This window comes from Molossus molossus, unplaced genomic scaffold (genome assembly GCF_014108415.1).
Source record: "Molossus molossus isolate mMolMol1 unplaced genomic scaffold, mMolMol1.p scaffold_m16_p_5, whole genome shotgun sequence".
NCBI lineage: Eukaryota > Metazoa > Chordata > Mammalia > Chiroptera > Molossidae > Molossus > Molossus molossus.
Window position 1 is genome coordinate 48,094,830 of NW_023425388.1, and position 17,789 is coordinate 48,112,618.

The 17,789-nt window shown below is 46.1% G+C and overlaps 1 protein-coding gene across 1 annotated transcript in view; it reads right to left on the reverse strand.

Annotated features, from left to right (window-relative positions):
- Nucleotides 1–62: 62 nt before the first annotated feature.
- The window catches only part of MCF2L2 (MCF.2 cell line derived transforming sequence-like 2), a 248,930-nt gene continuing 231,203 nt past the window's right edge, over nt 63–17,789 (reverse strand). The window contains exons 26-29 of the mRNA XM_036243245.1: nt 11,389–11,433; nt 8,614–8,699; nt 8,124–8,259; nt 63–403 (exon numbers count right to left, since the gene is read on the reverse strand). Of these exons, the coding sequence (XP_036099138.1) occupies nt 8,143–8,259; nt 8,614–8,699; nt 11,389–11,433 (248 nt within the window). The 3' untranslated portion in view covers nt 63–403; nt 8,124–8,142. The remainder of the gene's footprint in view (nt 404–8,123; nt 8,260–8,613; nt 8,700–11,388; nt 11,434–17,789) is intronic.

Consider the following 17,789-nt stretch of genomic DNA (forward strand, 5'->3'; position numbering starts at 1 on the left):
ATCTCAAGCAGAAGATACTATTTTTTAACAGCTGCAAAGAATTCCATTGCACATCAATACAATACTTTATTAACAAGCTTTTTATTATTTAACATTATAGTTGTTATCTATTGTTGCTTAACAAACAACTCCAAAACTTAGCAGCTTAAAGAAACATTTATTATCTCGTGGTCCCCTGGAATGAATTCATAAGCAGCTTAGCTGGGTTCTTCTGGCTCGGGGTCTCTCATGAGGTTTCAGCCAAGAAACCAGCTGGCGCTGAAGTCCTCTGAAGGCTGGACTAGGGCTGGAGATTCTGCTTCCAAGGCGGCCCGTTCACACGGCTGTCGGAGGGAGGCCTGTTCCTGCACGCGGGTCTCATCATGGAGCGGCTTCAGTGTGTTCTCAACACGGTAGCTGGCTTCTTCCACGGTGAGTAATTCAAGAGGCAGAATGAGGAAGAAAACAAAATGCTTTTTATAACCCAGTCTTGAAAGTCTTACCATCGCTTCCACCACATCCCATGGATGGGCGTCACTGCTGCAGCCCACACTCCAAGGGAGGGGATACAGTTTAACACTACCACAGACGTTTCGGTTGTTCCCATCTTCCATTACCTGTTTTCTCATTAAAAGTAATGCTACAATGAACACCTGTATATATCTATATATCATTGTTCATTTGTATATCATTAAAATAAATTCCTAGAATGAGAAGAAGTAGACTTGCTGGATCAGATCATATATATATTTTATTTTTTAAATCCTCATACGAGGACATTCTTCCATTTATTTTAAGATAGAGTGGGAGAGGGAGGGAGGGAGGGGAAGGGAGAGAGAGAGAGAGAGAGAGAGAGAGAGAGAGAGAGAGACTGATGTGAGAGACATACTGACTGGTTGCCTCCCGCACAACCCTGACCAGGGCCGGGGACTGAACTGCAACCAAAGTACATGCCCTTGACTGGAATTGAATCTGAGACTCTTCTGATGCTCTAACCACTGAGCAAAACCAGTGAGGACCATATATATAAAATTTTGATAGCCATTGCAAATTGTCTTCTAAAAATCTAGTACTAATGTACACTCTCACCAATGGTGTATGAGAGTACTGGTTTTCTTATAGTCTCTCCAATAATGGATATAAACAAAGTTTTAAATGTTGGACTGTCTGATAATGAAAAATATCTCATTGTTTTGCTGCTTTTTGTATATTTATTATATTTCAAAATTTTTTTCCTGTGTATATTCATGTCCTTTACCCATTTCTTTTTCTACTCTTAATGTTACTGATTTGTAAAAGCTCTTCATACACCAAGGAAATAGTCTGTGCCATATGTTTTAAAAATATATTTATGGCCCTGGCCAGTTTGGCTTAGCAGTTGGAGCATTGGCCTGCGGTCCGGAGAGACCCAGGTTCGGTTCCCGCTAAGGGCACGTACCTCGGTTGCAGTTTGTCCCCGGCCCAGGTTGGGTTGTGTGGGTGGCAACCACTCGATGTGTCCCTTTCACGTCGATGTTTCTCTCTCTCTCTCCCTCCCACTCTATCTGAACAAAATATAGAAATATGTCCTCGGGTGAGGATTAAAATATGGCCCTGGCTGGGTGGCTCAGTTTGTTGGAGTGTTGTCCCAGGCACCAAAATGTTGCAGGCTCCATCCCCAGTCAGGTTGTATAAGGGAGACAACTGATCATTGTTTCTCTTTCACATCGATGTTTTTTTTCTCTCTCTCTCTCTCTCCCCCTTCCTCTCTCTTAAAAAAAAAAACTCAATAAAAACATATCCTTGGGTGAGGATTTTAAAAACTGCATTCATGATTTGACTTTTTGTTTTTTTATTCCACATATAAGTTTTTGCCTCTTACATAGCCTAATTAATCAAGATTTTTTTGGTAACTTCTGATTATAGTTTTTGCCTGGAAAGACTTTCTTCTGTTTGAAATTATTTTTTAAATGTTTTGATTTTCATGATTCTGTTAAGTCACATATTTGAACAATATGAATTATTTTAAGGGCTACGGTGAACACTATTTTCTTCCACATTGTTATCCAGGAATCACAGCAACACTTTCACACATAATTTATCTTTGCTGTTGCTGATGTTGTTCAGAACAAATTTGAAATGCCTCTTTTCATACTCTACATTCTGAGATGTACTTGGGTCCATTTCAAGATTTTTATGCTCTGTTCCTCTTATGTTTGCTTATTCCCATAGTACAGTAAGTGTGAGGACTTTAAGTGAAATGACATATAACAAAACCAATTTTACCACAAGCTGATTCATATAATCAAGAGTTAAGTTACTATGACATATTTCTGGTTACAGAAACATTATGAAATTTCTAAATAGAGACCCCAAACACTTCTAATATTAAACATTAAAACAAATGTGAACTATACTTACATTTAAGAAAGATGAATAAAAACAAGAAAGGTAATTATTTTCCAACAGTACTTCCAGTTCAGAGTTGAGGGGGGCTGGAGCCTACCCCTGAAACTCAGGACACAAGGCGGGAGCCAGCCCTGGACAGGATACTCGTCCATTGCAGGGCACAACCACATACCCACACCCACTCAGACTGGGACATTTTAATATGTTTGTACTGGTTTTAGAGAGAGAGGCAGGGAGACCATCACGTCCATTGGCTGCCTCCTGCACGCCCTGTATCAGAGATTTGGGTATGCCCAAAACTCTGGCATGTGCCCTGACCAGAAATCCGACTGGTGACTTCTGGGTGCATGGGACAATGCTCAATCAACCGAGCCACACCGGCCCGGGCTTGGGACAATTTAGACACAGTACCTCACATGCACATCTTTGGGACAGGGAGGAAACTAGAGTACCTGGAGAAAGCCCACACGGACATGGGGAGAACATGCAAACTCCATACACACAGTTGCCCAAGGCAGGAATCAATTTTTTTAAAAAACATCATCAGTGAAACAACATTGAATAAAACAACATTATTTGTGGACCTGCTGTATGCGTTCTCTGGCAAATTAAAATATTATATGAACCGATAGTTTTTGCTACTTTCATAGCCATATTCAAAATTTTATCCATATATAAAAACTGCTAGCAGATTAAAGATGCAATTGATATTTTATAGAGAATCAGTGAAATTATGTTTTATGAAGCTTTCTATCCTATCAGACAATAAACGTGGAACTCAAGAGGCACTTCGTGCATGAAGGAGTAAGTGGCACTAGCGTGGTAATGGGTCCTGGCATAGGAGTTGGAAGACCTGGGTTCAGTTCCTGCTCTGCTGCAGGCTAGCTGGGTGACACCGACACGTAGTAATAAAATTGCAGTTGGGCAGTGGCCTCCTAGCTATATTCCCAGCCTCTCTTGTAGCTTGTTGTGTTCAGGCAACAAAGTGTTCACTAAAGGAATAGAGTGTGTATGCCATTTGCAGGTGCGGCGTCAAACACTGCACACATTGCCCTGTGGTGTGGCTCAGTGGAGTGAGTGTGCTGACCCCAGGGAATGAGAGGTCCTGGTTGGATTCCCCGTTAGGGCACATGCCTGGGTTTTGGGCTCGATCCCCAGTAGGGGGCGTGCAGAAGGCAGCTGATAGATGCTTCTCTCACATCAATGTTTCTAGCTCCTTCTCCCTGTCTCTCTAAAAAAAATCAATGAAGCCCTGGCCGGTTTGGCTCAGTGACTGGAGCTTCGGCCTGCGGATCAGAGTCCCAGGTTCGGTTCCCACTAGGGGCATGTACCCCCCCCCCCAAAATACAATGAAAACATTAAAACAAAAACATTGCACATGCAATCTGCCAAGTTCTTTCCCCTTCCTGAGAGTTGGAAATCAGACATTTGGAGACTTGCTTTTTACTTTGTAGACAAGGACAATATTCTAGGAGATGGTGGAAAAAACAGAAGGAACCTAGGACCCAAAATGATTGTGTGGAGCCAAGCAGCCTGCATACCCGACCAGAGCTGCTTTATGGGACAGAAATATTCTTTAAGTCACTATGTTGTTGGGTCTTTTTGTTAACCTTTCCCTTTATAATACACACAAGACATTATATTCCACAAAGAAAAGGGTTCAAATAAGTTTGGGAAATGATGAGTTTAATCCAAGTACACACATTTTCTTTCTGCAAGAGTTCTCAGATTCTTTAACCCAACTGGAACCAACTGAGAAACAGAATGTGTTGTGTTTTAAAAATGTATTTATTATTAGGTAATTTTGCTGCTGTTGCGGGATTAACTCATTGAACTCTTATACTCTTGTGCCTATTCTGCAAAAGAGACACTGAGAAATACTGCTTTAGAGGATCGCTAATGTTTCTAATTATTTCATAATGCACGGTTGGTGTTTAGTATGGACTCCAACTCCTGCCAGATTTCACAGATCCAGGGCCACTGTTAGTGCAAATGCTTCAGCCAAAGCACTTCCATTTGGGGCAACAGCATTCGCACCCCTCAGACACGTGTTGAACTCTGGGTCCCTCTGGTGGGCAACAGGCAACATTGTTAAGGCGTGGGTGGTTTGGCCCAGCTGTGAAAGGAGGCTGGAGGATTTTATCTGATGGTTTCGGATTCTTTTCCACTTATTCAATGGAGAGATGACACAAATTTCACACAGAAGAGCCACCTCCCCACCTCATTTTTAAGAAGTCTAAAAAATTCACAACTATTTCCTGAGTGAGCAGTGTGTCCAGACCCTGGGGCAAGGGATACAGTGTCTGTTGGGGACCTACTGTGTAACCGGGCTGGCTTTATGAGAATTATTCTCCCGTTCCTGTCCCACCCCACAGTCCACCACGAGCTCAGTGGGAATCTGATTCCATGAGCCCTGTTTTCTCACAGAGGAGACCTGCAAGTAGAGTAGCAATGTAGGGCTTGGACAAGAAGGCCTGAATGGAAGGTCAAGGTGGACGATCTGGAGCACCTGAGAGAGGCATCTGGGAACACCAGCCACATTGACTGGGATTGAACTGGTCGCCCACTGGGATGTGAGGTTGTGGAGAGGGTCTTCCTGCAAGGCCAGGAGGTCTGGGCACTTTGCACTCAGCCGCCACTGTCAAGTGTGGCCGTTTTCAAAGGTTCAGAAAATGACTAAGGTCCAAAGCATACAGAAAGCTGTGGGATGTTTCTGTGATGAGTGGCTGGCTAATCAGTGGAAAAGGTGTTTGAGAGGATCCAAGTGATGTGTTTCTTGACTATTCGAATAGTCAGAACCCTGGAGATTCTTCTGTCCAGTTCTAGTTCCTACACATCCTCACTGAGAAATGCATATATTGTGATTGGTAATTGGAGAGGCCTTTGCCCTTTGCCACACTGTCAAAGGACTTCTTTATGAACAAAGTAAGTCACTTTTTCTTTATTGATTTGAGAGAGAGAGGAAGGGACATGGAGAGGGAGATAGAAACATCAGTGAGAGAGAACATTGATTGGCTGCCTCTTGCTTGCCCCCTACTGGGGATCAGGCCCACAACCTGGGCATGTGCTCTGACCGGGAATTGAATCAGTGACCTCTTGGTGCATGGGTCAGTGTTCAACCACCGAGCCACCTGGCCAGGACGTTAGTCACTTATTTTTGTTTTTCTTGAATCTAAAGTGATTTTCTTGAGTCTCATGGGAAACACTCCTCTCCATATTTGTCACCCACTCCATTCAAGAAACAAATCAAGAGACTGAAGACTCAGCCAAATCCCACCTCAAGTGAAAAGTTAAAATCAAGTCCTCTAACAATTCAAAACCAAACTAAACCCAAAACTAACTCTAAAACTGAATAACTCCAGAGCCCAATGCGCTGGGTATTAGCTATGGTTTCTTCACTTCCAACCTACCCTTCTGCTCTCTGCTTTGTGGTGCAGGCCCCTCGCCTCCTTTGCCAGCGGCTCCCTGCCAGGTTCAGCCAACAGGGCAGACTGATCAGAAGCTGGAGGCGGAGAGAGGGACACACTCCTTCCCGTGTGCCCGGGTTCCTGCTGGCATCCTGAGAGCCACAGCTGCTTCCAGGAGCTGCGTCTGCCATTTCCCCGCGCCCCCATAACCAGCCTCTTCACAGCCCTTCAGAGACCAGAGCTAGCTGCCAGCCCCTGCTCAGAGCTCAGCACCCAGCTCCTAGGACACCTGTCCCGCGGGCAGTGTCTCCGCCGCAGAGGGTGATGCTCGGCCTCGCGGGGCCGCCTCCGCCCACTTCGCATTGTTTCCTCGGCCGTGGTCAGAGAGCTGCTTCTTGCAGTTAGAATCTTTGTAATATCTCATTATCACTTTTTTTTTTTTTAAAGTTCTAATAGTTGAATAACAATTCTTTATATTAAATGATCTCTTTTAAAGTAACTGATATAGTGTCTCTCCATTAAGTGGATCTTGACTGACAGACTAATTCTAAAATAAATATTTCTGAAAATAAATAAAAAAGATAAAAATACAGCCCTGGCCAGTTTGGCTCAGCAGTTGGAGTGTAGGCCTGCGGTCCGGAGAGACCCAGGTTCGGTTCCCGCTAAGGGCACGTACTTCGGTTGCAGTTTGTCCCCGGACCAACCACTCGATGTGTCCCTTCACATCGATGTTTCTCTCTCTTTCTCCCTTCCTCTCTCTCCCTCCCACTCTATCTGTACAAAAAATGGAAAAAATATCCTCGGGTGAGGATTAAAAAAAAAAAAAGATAAAAATACAGAACAGAAAAAAATTTAAATGGTAAAGACATAACTGAAAAGAAATAATTAAGAATAAGTAACTAGCCCTGGCCAGTTTGGCTCAGCGGTTGAGCGTCGACCTGCGGACCAGAGTGTCCCGGGTTCAGTTCCGGCTAGGGGCACGTACCACAAAAAAGAATAAATAACTAAAACAAAAAATGTCAAAACTATGAAAATAAAAGAATTCAAAAAATATAAGGCTCAAAAATGAAATGTCTAAAAATGGAGTCATTTAAAACTAAATAACTAAAAAACCTAAATGACAAAAAATGTAAAAATAAACAAAACAGAGCCCAACATAATTAAAGTAAAAACCTGTGAACATGTCTCTCTAAAACTTAATAACGAGGAGGAAACCCTAAAATAGCTAAAACCATTTTACTTTAAAAATAAATGATAATTAGTTTGGAAATATAACTCTTAAAACAAAATAACTATAAATAACTGAAAATGAGTAACTCAAAAACTAACCTTTAAAATAAAACAATTAAAAACAGGTAACTTTAAAGGTATGAAATTAGATAGCTATAAAACTATAAACTAAAAATTAACTAATAAAACTAAAAAAACCAATTAATTCATTAACGAATAAATTGAAACGCCAACATGTCAGAAGTTAACTTGTAACCAGCCAACCCCTGTGAACAGAACGGGCCCTGGAACAAAGTACCCGCTGCTTTGACTTTCTCACGGGACTAAAGAGGAGGTGGAGGGGCGGGGAAGAGGGGAGAAGTCTTCTGCCCATGTCCCATGTCCCATGTCGGGTTTGGGCGACTCCAGGTCCTCCAGCTCCTCCAGCTCGGATGAGAGGTTCTCAACCCATCTCTCCCCCACCCCCCACCCCCACCCCAGAAGAAATTTGGCAACACCCGATGGCATATTTTTTTACTGTCACAGTTTGGGTAAGTGGGTGGGGATGTTATGGCCTCTGCAGGTAGAGGCCAGGGACGCTGCTAAACATCTTACAGTGCACAGGACAGCCCTCGTTGGGAACTACCCTGTCCCAACTGTCACAAGTGCCAACACTGAGAAGCCCTGGGCTGAGCCCGCCGGGCTTGAGCCCCACTGCGCCCCGCAGACCGAGAACCCGCGCTGGGTGCAAATGAGCGCGGAGAGCACGAAGGTTCTCGTGGGCAGGGCGTGGGGGCTCCCGAGTCTCCTGGAAGGGGGACCTGGTGCCCTTTGCTAGGGAGGCAGGTCCGCAGGCCCCTCTGCTTAGAGGTGGGCATGGCCTCTGTGCCCATAGCAGCCACCCCCGGGAATGAGAATGGCGCAGCTCTCTGGAAGGACTGTCGGTTCTCCGGGGAGTGGGTCCTCGGACAGCCCTCCCTTCCCCCTCCCCCTCCCCCACCGCTTGGGCCCCAACGCGAGTCCTCTGCCCCCAGGGGCCGCGAACAAGCCAGTGGACTCCCCACGCTCTCCCAGTTTTGTCTGTTGCCCTGAAATTCCGAGAAGGATGTCCCAGAAGCACTGGCTAACAAAGTCGCTTACTTGTTCCCGTCCTTCACACTCACGCGACCATCGCATCATCGCCTCCTTTATCTCCCTGGATGCGTTCTCCTGTGTCCGGAACAGACTTGGCGGAACAGGTTTCATAACTGTCGTCCAACTGGAAAAGTCCCGAGAGCTGGAAAGGAGGGGACAGTGGGCACCCTCAGGGCTAGCTGGGTGCCAGGCGGGTGATTTTCGCTGGCAGGGCAGGGCTCACCCCAGCAATCCCATAGGGCCACTCAGGGTTCCAACAGGGGTCCCCACACCTATGGCCAGAAACCAGCACGTTGGTAAGGAGATGATGATGTGGGGCATGCTGGGCTGGGAGGGTCTGGGCCACTTTGCTGAGGCAGTGACCTCAGCTTCCTGGATTAGGCCAAGTCCACATGGGGAGAAACATGGAAAGGAGGGGGGTGGGGCCTGGGAGAACAGGAATGAGGGGGGTGAACAGGAATGAGGGAGAACGTGAAAGAAGAAGGAAATAAATTACACCCAGAGCACTCTCCTTCTCCATATCTTCTGCCCCTTCACAATCATCAGCGGTTTCCATGGAGACACGTGCCCTGCTGGAGCAGCCTTGGGGAAAGGAGGGAAGAATTTGGGTAGGCTTAGTTAGAGTCCTGGAGGGGCCCTGCTGCCGGTGGTGGGCAGCGCCTGGCCCCGGTACCCATTATCCCCACCTCTCCTACTCGCCCAGGACTGGACTGCTTCACCTGGGTGGTGAGGGGGTGGATCTGTAATCTCTGGGTTCCCTTTCCAGCTCTGAAATTCTGTAACTGTGTCTGAGATGTGTCCATATGCTGTTCATAGCCCTACCTCCAGCCTTCCCAGGAAAAAATCTTTTTGTGCTTGACTACTTTTCCACCCTCCTCCCTTTCTTGCCCCTGTTTCTCTTCCCTAACCCTCATCTCCTTCAAAGCTTCTGCCAATGTCACTGCACTCCCCATGAGAACACAAGGAAACCAGTTCATCCACCTCTCTCTCCAGCGAATGCATTAAGTGGCCAAGCAGTCACCACTGTGCACCTGTTATGTGCCCAGGGCTGTTAGCACGGTGGGGAACAGCAACTCCCACAAATACTGAGGCAGCTCTGTGCCGAGGGATGTCAGGACAACGGTATTAGGGCCGTAGCCCCATTTTACAGACGAGGAAACAGATAAAAGAGAAATAATCACTTGGTCAAATTCCCTGGCCTGTGGGCACTGTGGCTGGACTCCTCGACAGTCCTGCTCTTCACCCCACACTCTAAATGAGACGTGGCCTCTGCCCCACACTGCTCACAAAGCAGGTTAGGCAGGCAGCCCCAGGCAGTCAGCCTAGCAAGCCATCCCTCTGGAATCTGGAGATGGAAAAGTTTCTGTTTGGTGAAAATTCAGAGGGAGGGGAACCGGCAGGGGAAGGAGGGCACTCTGGGCAGAGTAATGGCTCTGGAGGCGGAGCAGAAGGAACCTGCTGTTGGTGGTGTGGTACAGGCTCCTTTATCTCGGAGAGCAGCCAGTGATCAATTGGGAGGTCTCCAGCGTGCTGCCCAGAGTCCCCCCAGACTGTGTTCTGGGGCCCAGGGTTCTCCCCAGAGGAGGTCAGTGGAGGTGGTGTGAGCACCTCCTGGAGGCCTCCAGAAACCCTGTTTTGTTGTTGTTGTTGTTTGTTTTTTTATCCTCACGAGGACATTTTTTCATTTTTTTGTTCAGATAGAGTGGGAGGAAGAGAGATAGATAGAGAAACATCAACATGACAGGGACACATCGAGTGGTTGCCACCCGCACGACCCAACCAGGGCTGGGAACAAACTGCAACCGAGGTACGTGCCCTTAGCGGGAACCGAACCCAGGTCTCTCTGGACCGCAGGCCGATGCTCTAACCGCTGAGCCAAAGTGGTCAGGGCCAGAAATCCTGATTTAATTCCTGTTCCCAGGATGTAGTGGCTGAGACAGTTGAGGGTAGAAGACAAACTGGCTTAGGGAGATGCCTCCCACTGCCCTTCTCCATAGGTGACTCAGGGGCATCTGCTGTGACCCCCAGAGACGCCTCTTTAGGGCGATCATCTAGCTTGGAACCCCTGTGCTGGGAGCAGTCAGTGACAGTGAGGAATGGCCGTCCTGCTGAAAGGCTGCAGGGAGGACGGGCGCAGCCAGGCCCTTGACCCCGAGTGAACAAAAGGGCTTGTCTCCAGGGTCCATGGCCTCAGTGCCCCAGACAATACTGGTTCCAGAAACTGGAAAGCCACCCAGTGAGAAGATGAGGGTGGGGATTCTGGCCTTCTTCAGCTGTAGGACACCCACAGCCTGGGTGGGCAGAGCTGGAGGCAACTTGGGTACTGAAAGGCCCAGACAAGTTTCAGGCACTCCCAGTGCAACTGAAGGGAGATGCAAATTTTACATCCCAACACAATGTGCACACATAAGTACGTTACAATATGTAAAGGCAAGTTTATGGACCAGTATTGCTCTCAAAGTATGCAGTGTCTTTATCTGTTCTATTCTATTCTATTCTATTCTATTCTATTCTATTCTATTCTATTCTATTCTATTCTACTATTTCATTCTGTTCTATTCTGTCCTACTCTGGGAGACAGAGGAGGAAAGGGGCTGTGCAGGGGGCAGGTCGCCCATAATCACCTCACAAGACCCTTTGAGGGAGTTTGGCAGCAGAGACAAAGCCCTATCCACCCATATCCCCCACGGCTCCTGGAAGGAACCAGAGTTCTTAGAATCGGCAAACCTTGCAGAACGCGCCTCAGTCAAAGGCCCTGGTTTTACAGGGGAGGAAGGGGCAGCTCATGCGCTGCCTTTTGCTGTCACATCCATACTGAATCCTTCCTCCTGGATTCACGGCCATGGGCTCTGTGCTACTAAGCGTCTTCGGTACTGTGGAGGTGGCAGCACTGAGGGGACCCCAGAATCTCAGGCCCTGGGTCTGGCAGGTTGCAGGCACGTGAGTGGACAGATGAGAGGCTCATTGCTGGGTGGGAGGAGCAGGGGCTTGGGGGTCAGAGCTGAGGGCAGTTCTGACCTGGCCAAGAGCTCACTAGCTGTGTGATCTTGGGTCAGTCACTTCCTTTCTCTGAGCATCAGTCCCCTTGTCTCTAAAATGGGGATAATCATTTCTATTTTGTAGTCTTGATGTTAGCAAAAATGTTTATAAATGCCTGGTACATCACAGGAATTTAATAAATAACACTGTTATGATTATTATTAATAGTAATGACAATGATACTAAAGAGAAGGTCTCAGGACAGTGCTCCCAGAGTGCTATTAGTACTCACATTTGGGGGAGATTTGTCTGCCATTGTTTTCATCCTCATAAACATCTAGGGGAGGAAACAAATTATAAAGGTAATAAACAAATGGCTTTGAAAGGAAACACAGAGCAAACACACACACACACACCAGAAGAACCACATCAAACATATAGGCCTTGATAAATATTCAGTTTCATTACAGAAATATTTTTAAAATATATTTTATTGATTTTTTCTATTTATTTATTTATTTATTTTTAGAGAGAGACAGACATACCCATGTGAGAGAGAAACATCTATCCACTGCCTCCCACATGGCCCCTACTGGGGATCAAGCCTGCAACCCGGACATGTGCCCTGAGTGGGAATGGAACCGGGACCTCTCAGTCCATGAGAGGATGCTCAACCCACTGAGCCACACCAGCAGGGCTGATTACAGAAATATTTTAAGTGATGGTTGTGTTCCTAGAAAATGAGCAGAATGAGCTCAGCCGGTGTGGTTCAGTGGTTGAGCATTGACCCATGCACCAAGAGGTCGCCAGTTCGATCCCCAGTCAGGGCACATGCCCAGGTTGTGGGCCAGGTCCCCAGTGAGGGCATGCAGGAAGTAGCCAATCGATATTCTCTCTCATCGCTGTTTCTCTCTCTCCCTCTCTCTCTAAAATCAATAAAGGGGAGAAAAAATTTTTTTTAAAGAAAAATGAAGAGAATGATACCTCCCAAGTTCCGGCAGCATGTTGGGAAGATTTTTCTGAGTCTCGAGGGAACCCCCAGTTCATGTACCAGAATAAGCATAAGGAGTATTGGTGAAGGACAAGAAGGATGGGAAAAGTGGGCCATGAAAACTCAGGCCAGCAGGGACTGGGGTGCAGCTCTCCCCTCAGCGGGTGATCTTTGTAGCACACAGAACCTAACTCCTAAATAGTTTGGGAAATTTAGGTCTAGCACTTAATGTTTAGAATTCTAATCTTTTCGTTTTCTTAAACTATTGAATAAAATTTATTAACAAGTGAACCCAATGTTTTTGGCAAACGACCAACTTTGATGAAATAATAGCTTTTCCCCTCACTGTGCACTAGATGGCGCAAAGGGACCACCATATCCCCAGCTAGTTCAGCGGCAGCTCCCACCCCAAGGATTTCAAATGGGCAAACTACTTTTATTCTTTTTCAAACTAAATTTTTCTCTATTCCTTACAATTATGCAAAAACTTGTTAAGGACTGCCTCTATCACATGAACGGAAGTACATCCTCACTTGGGGGCTGAGGGGTGGAGAGTCACCTTAAAGTAACGCCTAAGCCCCTGGAGGAACAAATGTGGAGAACTAGTTGCTAAACATAATGTACTAACAATATGCCTAGATTATCTCATTTAATTCTCACAGGAAGATTACAGTATTAGCTCCATTTTGTAAAATTAATGATGAAAAGAACTTAAGCACAAAGAGGTTAAGTAATTCATCCAAAGAGATGGAGCCAGATTAAAATGGGGTCTGGAAGCCAAGTCCGTAAGTGCTTGAACCCTGAACTGTTGTGCTATACTGCACACCAAGCTCCTTCTTGGCCTTCTAGGAGTTAACCCAAGGGGTCACTTTCTGCCTAATCCATCCCAGTAGCTCTCCAGAGCTCACAAAGGAGCTATCTCTAGGATGTTTTCATGGGCACCAGGCTGGATGAATATCTTTAGCTTGGTGGCCCAGAGTGTAAACTTGAACATCTAGGCCAGTCTATATGTGAAGTGTCCATTTCCTTTGCAAATCTGTTTTTGTCCCAGAGGAAAGAAATCACTCCTAAGCATTCAATTAATTGTTCTTCCCTTCCTTCCCTCCTTCCTTCCCTCCCTCCCTTCCATGCATTTTCTGTTGTCCCCGCCAGCTTCTAGGGAAGTCTGAGCTGGCTGTCTTAGACTTTCTGTGCTGCTAGGAACTGGAGTCAAAGAAATTTCACAACTGGGAAACCACTTCCTAGCTCAATAACCAGATACTCTCAAATTGTCTGGGTTGGAATAAGCCCACAGTTGGGTGGTAGGTGGGGAGGACAAGCTAATGTGTCTGGTTGGGTTCAGTCAAAGCCTTACACATTTCCTCAGAGATTTAATGGGAATTTTTCAATAAGACTAAAATACAAAGCCACCCCCCAACACACACATTTGTATAGTTCTAAATTTTATTAAATATGCATTTTTCCATTTTAATTTTTTTTTTTAAATTATCTTTATTGTTGAGTATTAAAGATGTCCTCCCTTTTCTCCTATTGCCCCCCTCTACCCAGCTTCCACCCAGCCCCAGGTCTTCATCACCCTATTGTCTGTGTCCATGGGCAATATATGCGTATATACATATACGTTCTTTGGTTAATTTCTTCCTGCCCCTCCCCCTTCCCTCTGAGGTTCATCAGTCTCTTCCATGTTTCCACACCTCTGTTTCTATTTTATTCATCAGTTTATTTTGTTCATTAGATTCCACATATAAATGAGATCATGTGGAATTTGTCTTTCTCTGACCGGTTATGTTTGATTTGCATTTTTATTTCTGTAAATTTTAGATTTTTGATAATCTATCTATCTATCTACATATCTTCTTTTTATAAATAGAAAAGGATAGTTAAAATAGTTAAAACCAATTGGTCAGATATCTGAAATAACCCACAATCTCACTAGAGCTGACTGTTTGCTAGAATTTATTTTCTTCATCATAAGAATGCATGAAATAATTTTGAATAACAATAAGGTAACAATAAAAATAATGAAAGTAACTATATTATCTAGGCCTAAAAGGAAATCCCACCGAAATCAGCAAGCAATCCTTAAGTACTCCACTAGATGGTTCACTGGTATTAAAGCAGTTCTTCTCATCATCAAGACTTGAGGGACCAGACGAGGGACCCACAATCAGGCCTGCCCCAAGGGCTCTCACCGACTGGCTGGTGGACAGGTTCTTGCTCTGATACCTCTGCAGTGGAATGGTTCTTTGAGTTTTATGTACCTTTCAATGGCCAAGGCTTTGCAAATCAGGGTCAAAACCTGAATTCAGAATTCAAAATTTTCAGCACAATCCAAGCTAGTAAAATACCATTAGCTTAATTCTTTTATGTTAACCGATAGCACCAGAAAAAGCATGCTCATCTGTTCTGTGACTGTCCATCACGGAGTTGCTTGGGCTCATAGGAGAATTCCCACCTTACAGCCTTCCCCCACCCAGGCCTTATTGCTAGGGGCACGAGGACACCTTTCACTGTGTGTTCGCGTCAGCAGACCAGCAGGCCAGCAGGCAAAGAAAGCAGTTGCCACACTAGAGGAAGTAATTGAACTGATCACCATGAGGATGTTGGGCTGTTACTTAATAGAGTCGGAGAGGAAGGTGTCTGGCGGTCTGGTGACTTACTGGGACATTTCTCAACACTCCCATGCCCACTTGTAACTGTAAATGAGCGAGTTAAAAGAACAACTGCCAGACAAGAGTCTGGGGTGCCCACTATGCGTGCCACCAGCAGACTTGCCAGACAAGGAGGAGGGGATCTAGAATTAGTGGGAGGGAAATGAGGAGTTAGAACCTAAGGACCAACTGCAGCAGCAGGTGGCTGGCAGAGATTTAAGTAGGACTCTTAACTGTGTCCCCTGGTGTCTGCCTTTCTTGGCAACCACTACTTCTAAATTCACTGAGACTAAAATAGCAGGGAATGGGCGGGACAAATTCCTCATGTGGATATTTGATAGGAGTGTGATAATGAATAAGGCCACAACTCATCTGACCTCTTGGCTCCCAGACTCATATATTTTGCCTACTGGGGGCATGGTGCCATAAAAATGGCCATTGGTTTAAGACATATGCTGCATCCTGAAAGTCAGCGCCTAGCCCTACAGTGTCATGTCCAACACTGCTGCTCCCCGTCGCTTTCTAAAGGCCACTCCACGGCTGTCAGGCTGGCCGCTTCTGAGTGAGGCCATGTGTGGTAGGATCAGAGGGTCGATTCTGTGACCCTATGCACATGGCTGAGTTTCCCAATCAAAGCAACGTACTGTGGTTGATCAGATATTACTTGAGTCACTCCAGTGATGCTCACTGAGGCACTATGGGCAGAAAAGCACATGTGTCAGCCCCACTCAGGATGAATCACTGTACTTTCCAGCCTGGAGGGGGTCTCATGAAATCAACTGTTCTCCTCCAGGGAGAACAAGGGGCTCAGCACTGATTTCTGTGCTGGCAGGTTGGGAGTCAACAGTGGCAACAGCTAGATCAGTCTTGATGTCCGTGCTGCTGACCCACGCACAGCCTCCCGTTCTGCTGCCAAGACGCCTTCACTTGCAAGCTCTCTGTGCCAGCACTGGCTGGCACCTGCTGGCCAAGCCATTCAGTCAGCTTGGCTGTGTGGTACTTTTTTCTGCAATGGATATTCTCTGGTGGGCATCAACGAATGATTCAAAGAGCCTCACATTTGGAGCTCATGTCCGGAGATCTGTGTGTCTCTTCCACAGAGTGTGTTGTCATTTGATGCTAGTTATCATTCTGGAAGTGGTCAAGAAGGGGGGTCAGGAAGGGAGGTCAGGAAGGGACGCATCCTGAGAAGGGCAAGCATTATCTTGTATGTCTCATCTGAGGCTTCTGCATAATCTTGGGTGGGGGCAGGAGAAGGGTCTATCTTCCAACAAGGGGGAGTGGGCCACTTCTGCCAGCCTGGGGAAGGAAGGACATGTACTTAGCCTCCTCACCCCAAGTTTTAGAATCCCATGTCTTTCCTTTCAGGGCCTGCCTCACCTGCTCATCTGTTGGCACTAGGAGCCCAATACGATCAGGCAGCAGACTTGTCTTGGCTGAGAATTCATCTTTCTCTCAAGTACTGCGCTGTAGGGGATGAGGGACTAATCACTGGCAAGGAGGTCCTCCGAGTCTCACACTGTGCTTTCAGCTGGTGATTAATCTGAGCCAGTCACTCTCTTCCATGCATCAGTGGTGCTTAGCAAAGCCTCCCAGTTCCACAGTCCTGACAGTTGATATTTCCCCCAAACCTCTCAAATCCTAGAGACCTGCACCAGCTAGTGCATCCTGTCCACCTACATCGGATCCCAGGTCACCACAGGTGAAGGTCGTAGCAAATGAACTTCTACGGCAGCCAGGGACCAGGACTATCAACACCACCTTCCACATGTGATGGGTCCTCATTGCCATTTGGCCAGCAAGTAACCCAACACCAGAATCCCATCCTTTTTAGGACCTTTCCTTGCACTAGCAGTCTTAGGCCAGGTTCTCCCGAAGCAGATGGTGCAGGCAAGTTACAGAGAAGGCTTTCAGATGAAACCTGTGAGTCACCGAGGGCAAAAGGCAGGGCAGGGGAGCAGCCAGTTGTAGGCATGAGTTAGCTGAAGTCTAGCTCAGCCTGATCTGCAAAACCCTGGAGCATGGACGGTACCACAAGTATCCCATCTTGAGGCAGAAGGGCTGGCTTTTATACCCTGAATCAGTCAGTCATTGGCTGGCTGTAACCTGCCCTATGGGAGGCCGGAACCTCTCAGGAAGTTCCTGGCGACTGGGTTGTCTAGTCAGCTGGGGGCAATTCTCAGAATGCCACAGCACTGAGCTGTTAGCGGCTAACCTCACACCAGCTGAACAGTGGGTGCACCCACCTGATAAAAAGAATTCAGGCGAGGTGTCAACAGCCTCTATTGTACCACTGTGTGTGGGTTTTTTTTGTTTGTTTGTTTAAAAAAAAAAGATTTTAATCTTAGAGCAGTTTTAGGTTACAGAACATTTGAGCAGAAAGTACAGAGAATTCCCGTATAAACCCTCTCCACCCTCTCCCCAGTTTCTCCTATGTTAACATCTTGCATTAGGGCGGTACGCTTGTTACAATTGGTAAACCAATATTGATGCATTGTCAACTGAAGTCCGTAGTTTACATTAGGGTTTATTCTTTGTGTTGTACGGTTGTGGGTTAGGACAGATATAGTGTCATGTGTTCATCATTATGTCACGCAAAATAGTTTCATTGCCCTAAAAATCTCCTGTGCTCCATCTATCCATTCACCCCTTCACCACCAAACCCCTGGTAACCTTTTCGCTGTCTAATTTTGCCTTTTCCAGAATGTCATATAGATGGAATCATACAGTATATAGTCCTTAAAACTGACTTCTTTTACTTAGCAATATACATTTAAATTTCCTCCATGTCTTTTTTGACTTGATAGCTCATTTCTTTCTGTTGCTGAATAATATCCCATTGTACGGATACACCCAAATGAGTTGCAAGCTACGGTAAATATCAAGGAGTATGATGGCTGGACCATATGGGAAACTATTTAGCTTTAGTAAACTGTCAAACTGATTGTACCATTTTGCATTCCCACCAGCAATGAATGAGCGTCCCTACTGCTCCATATCCTCACCAGCCATTTGGTATTTTCAGTGTATTATATTACTTTTCACAACACA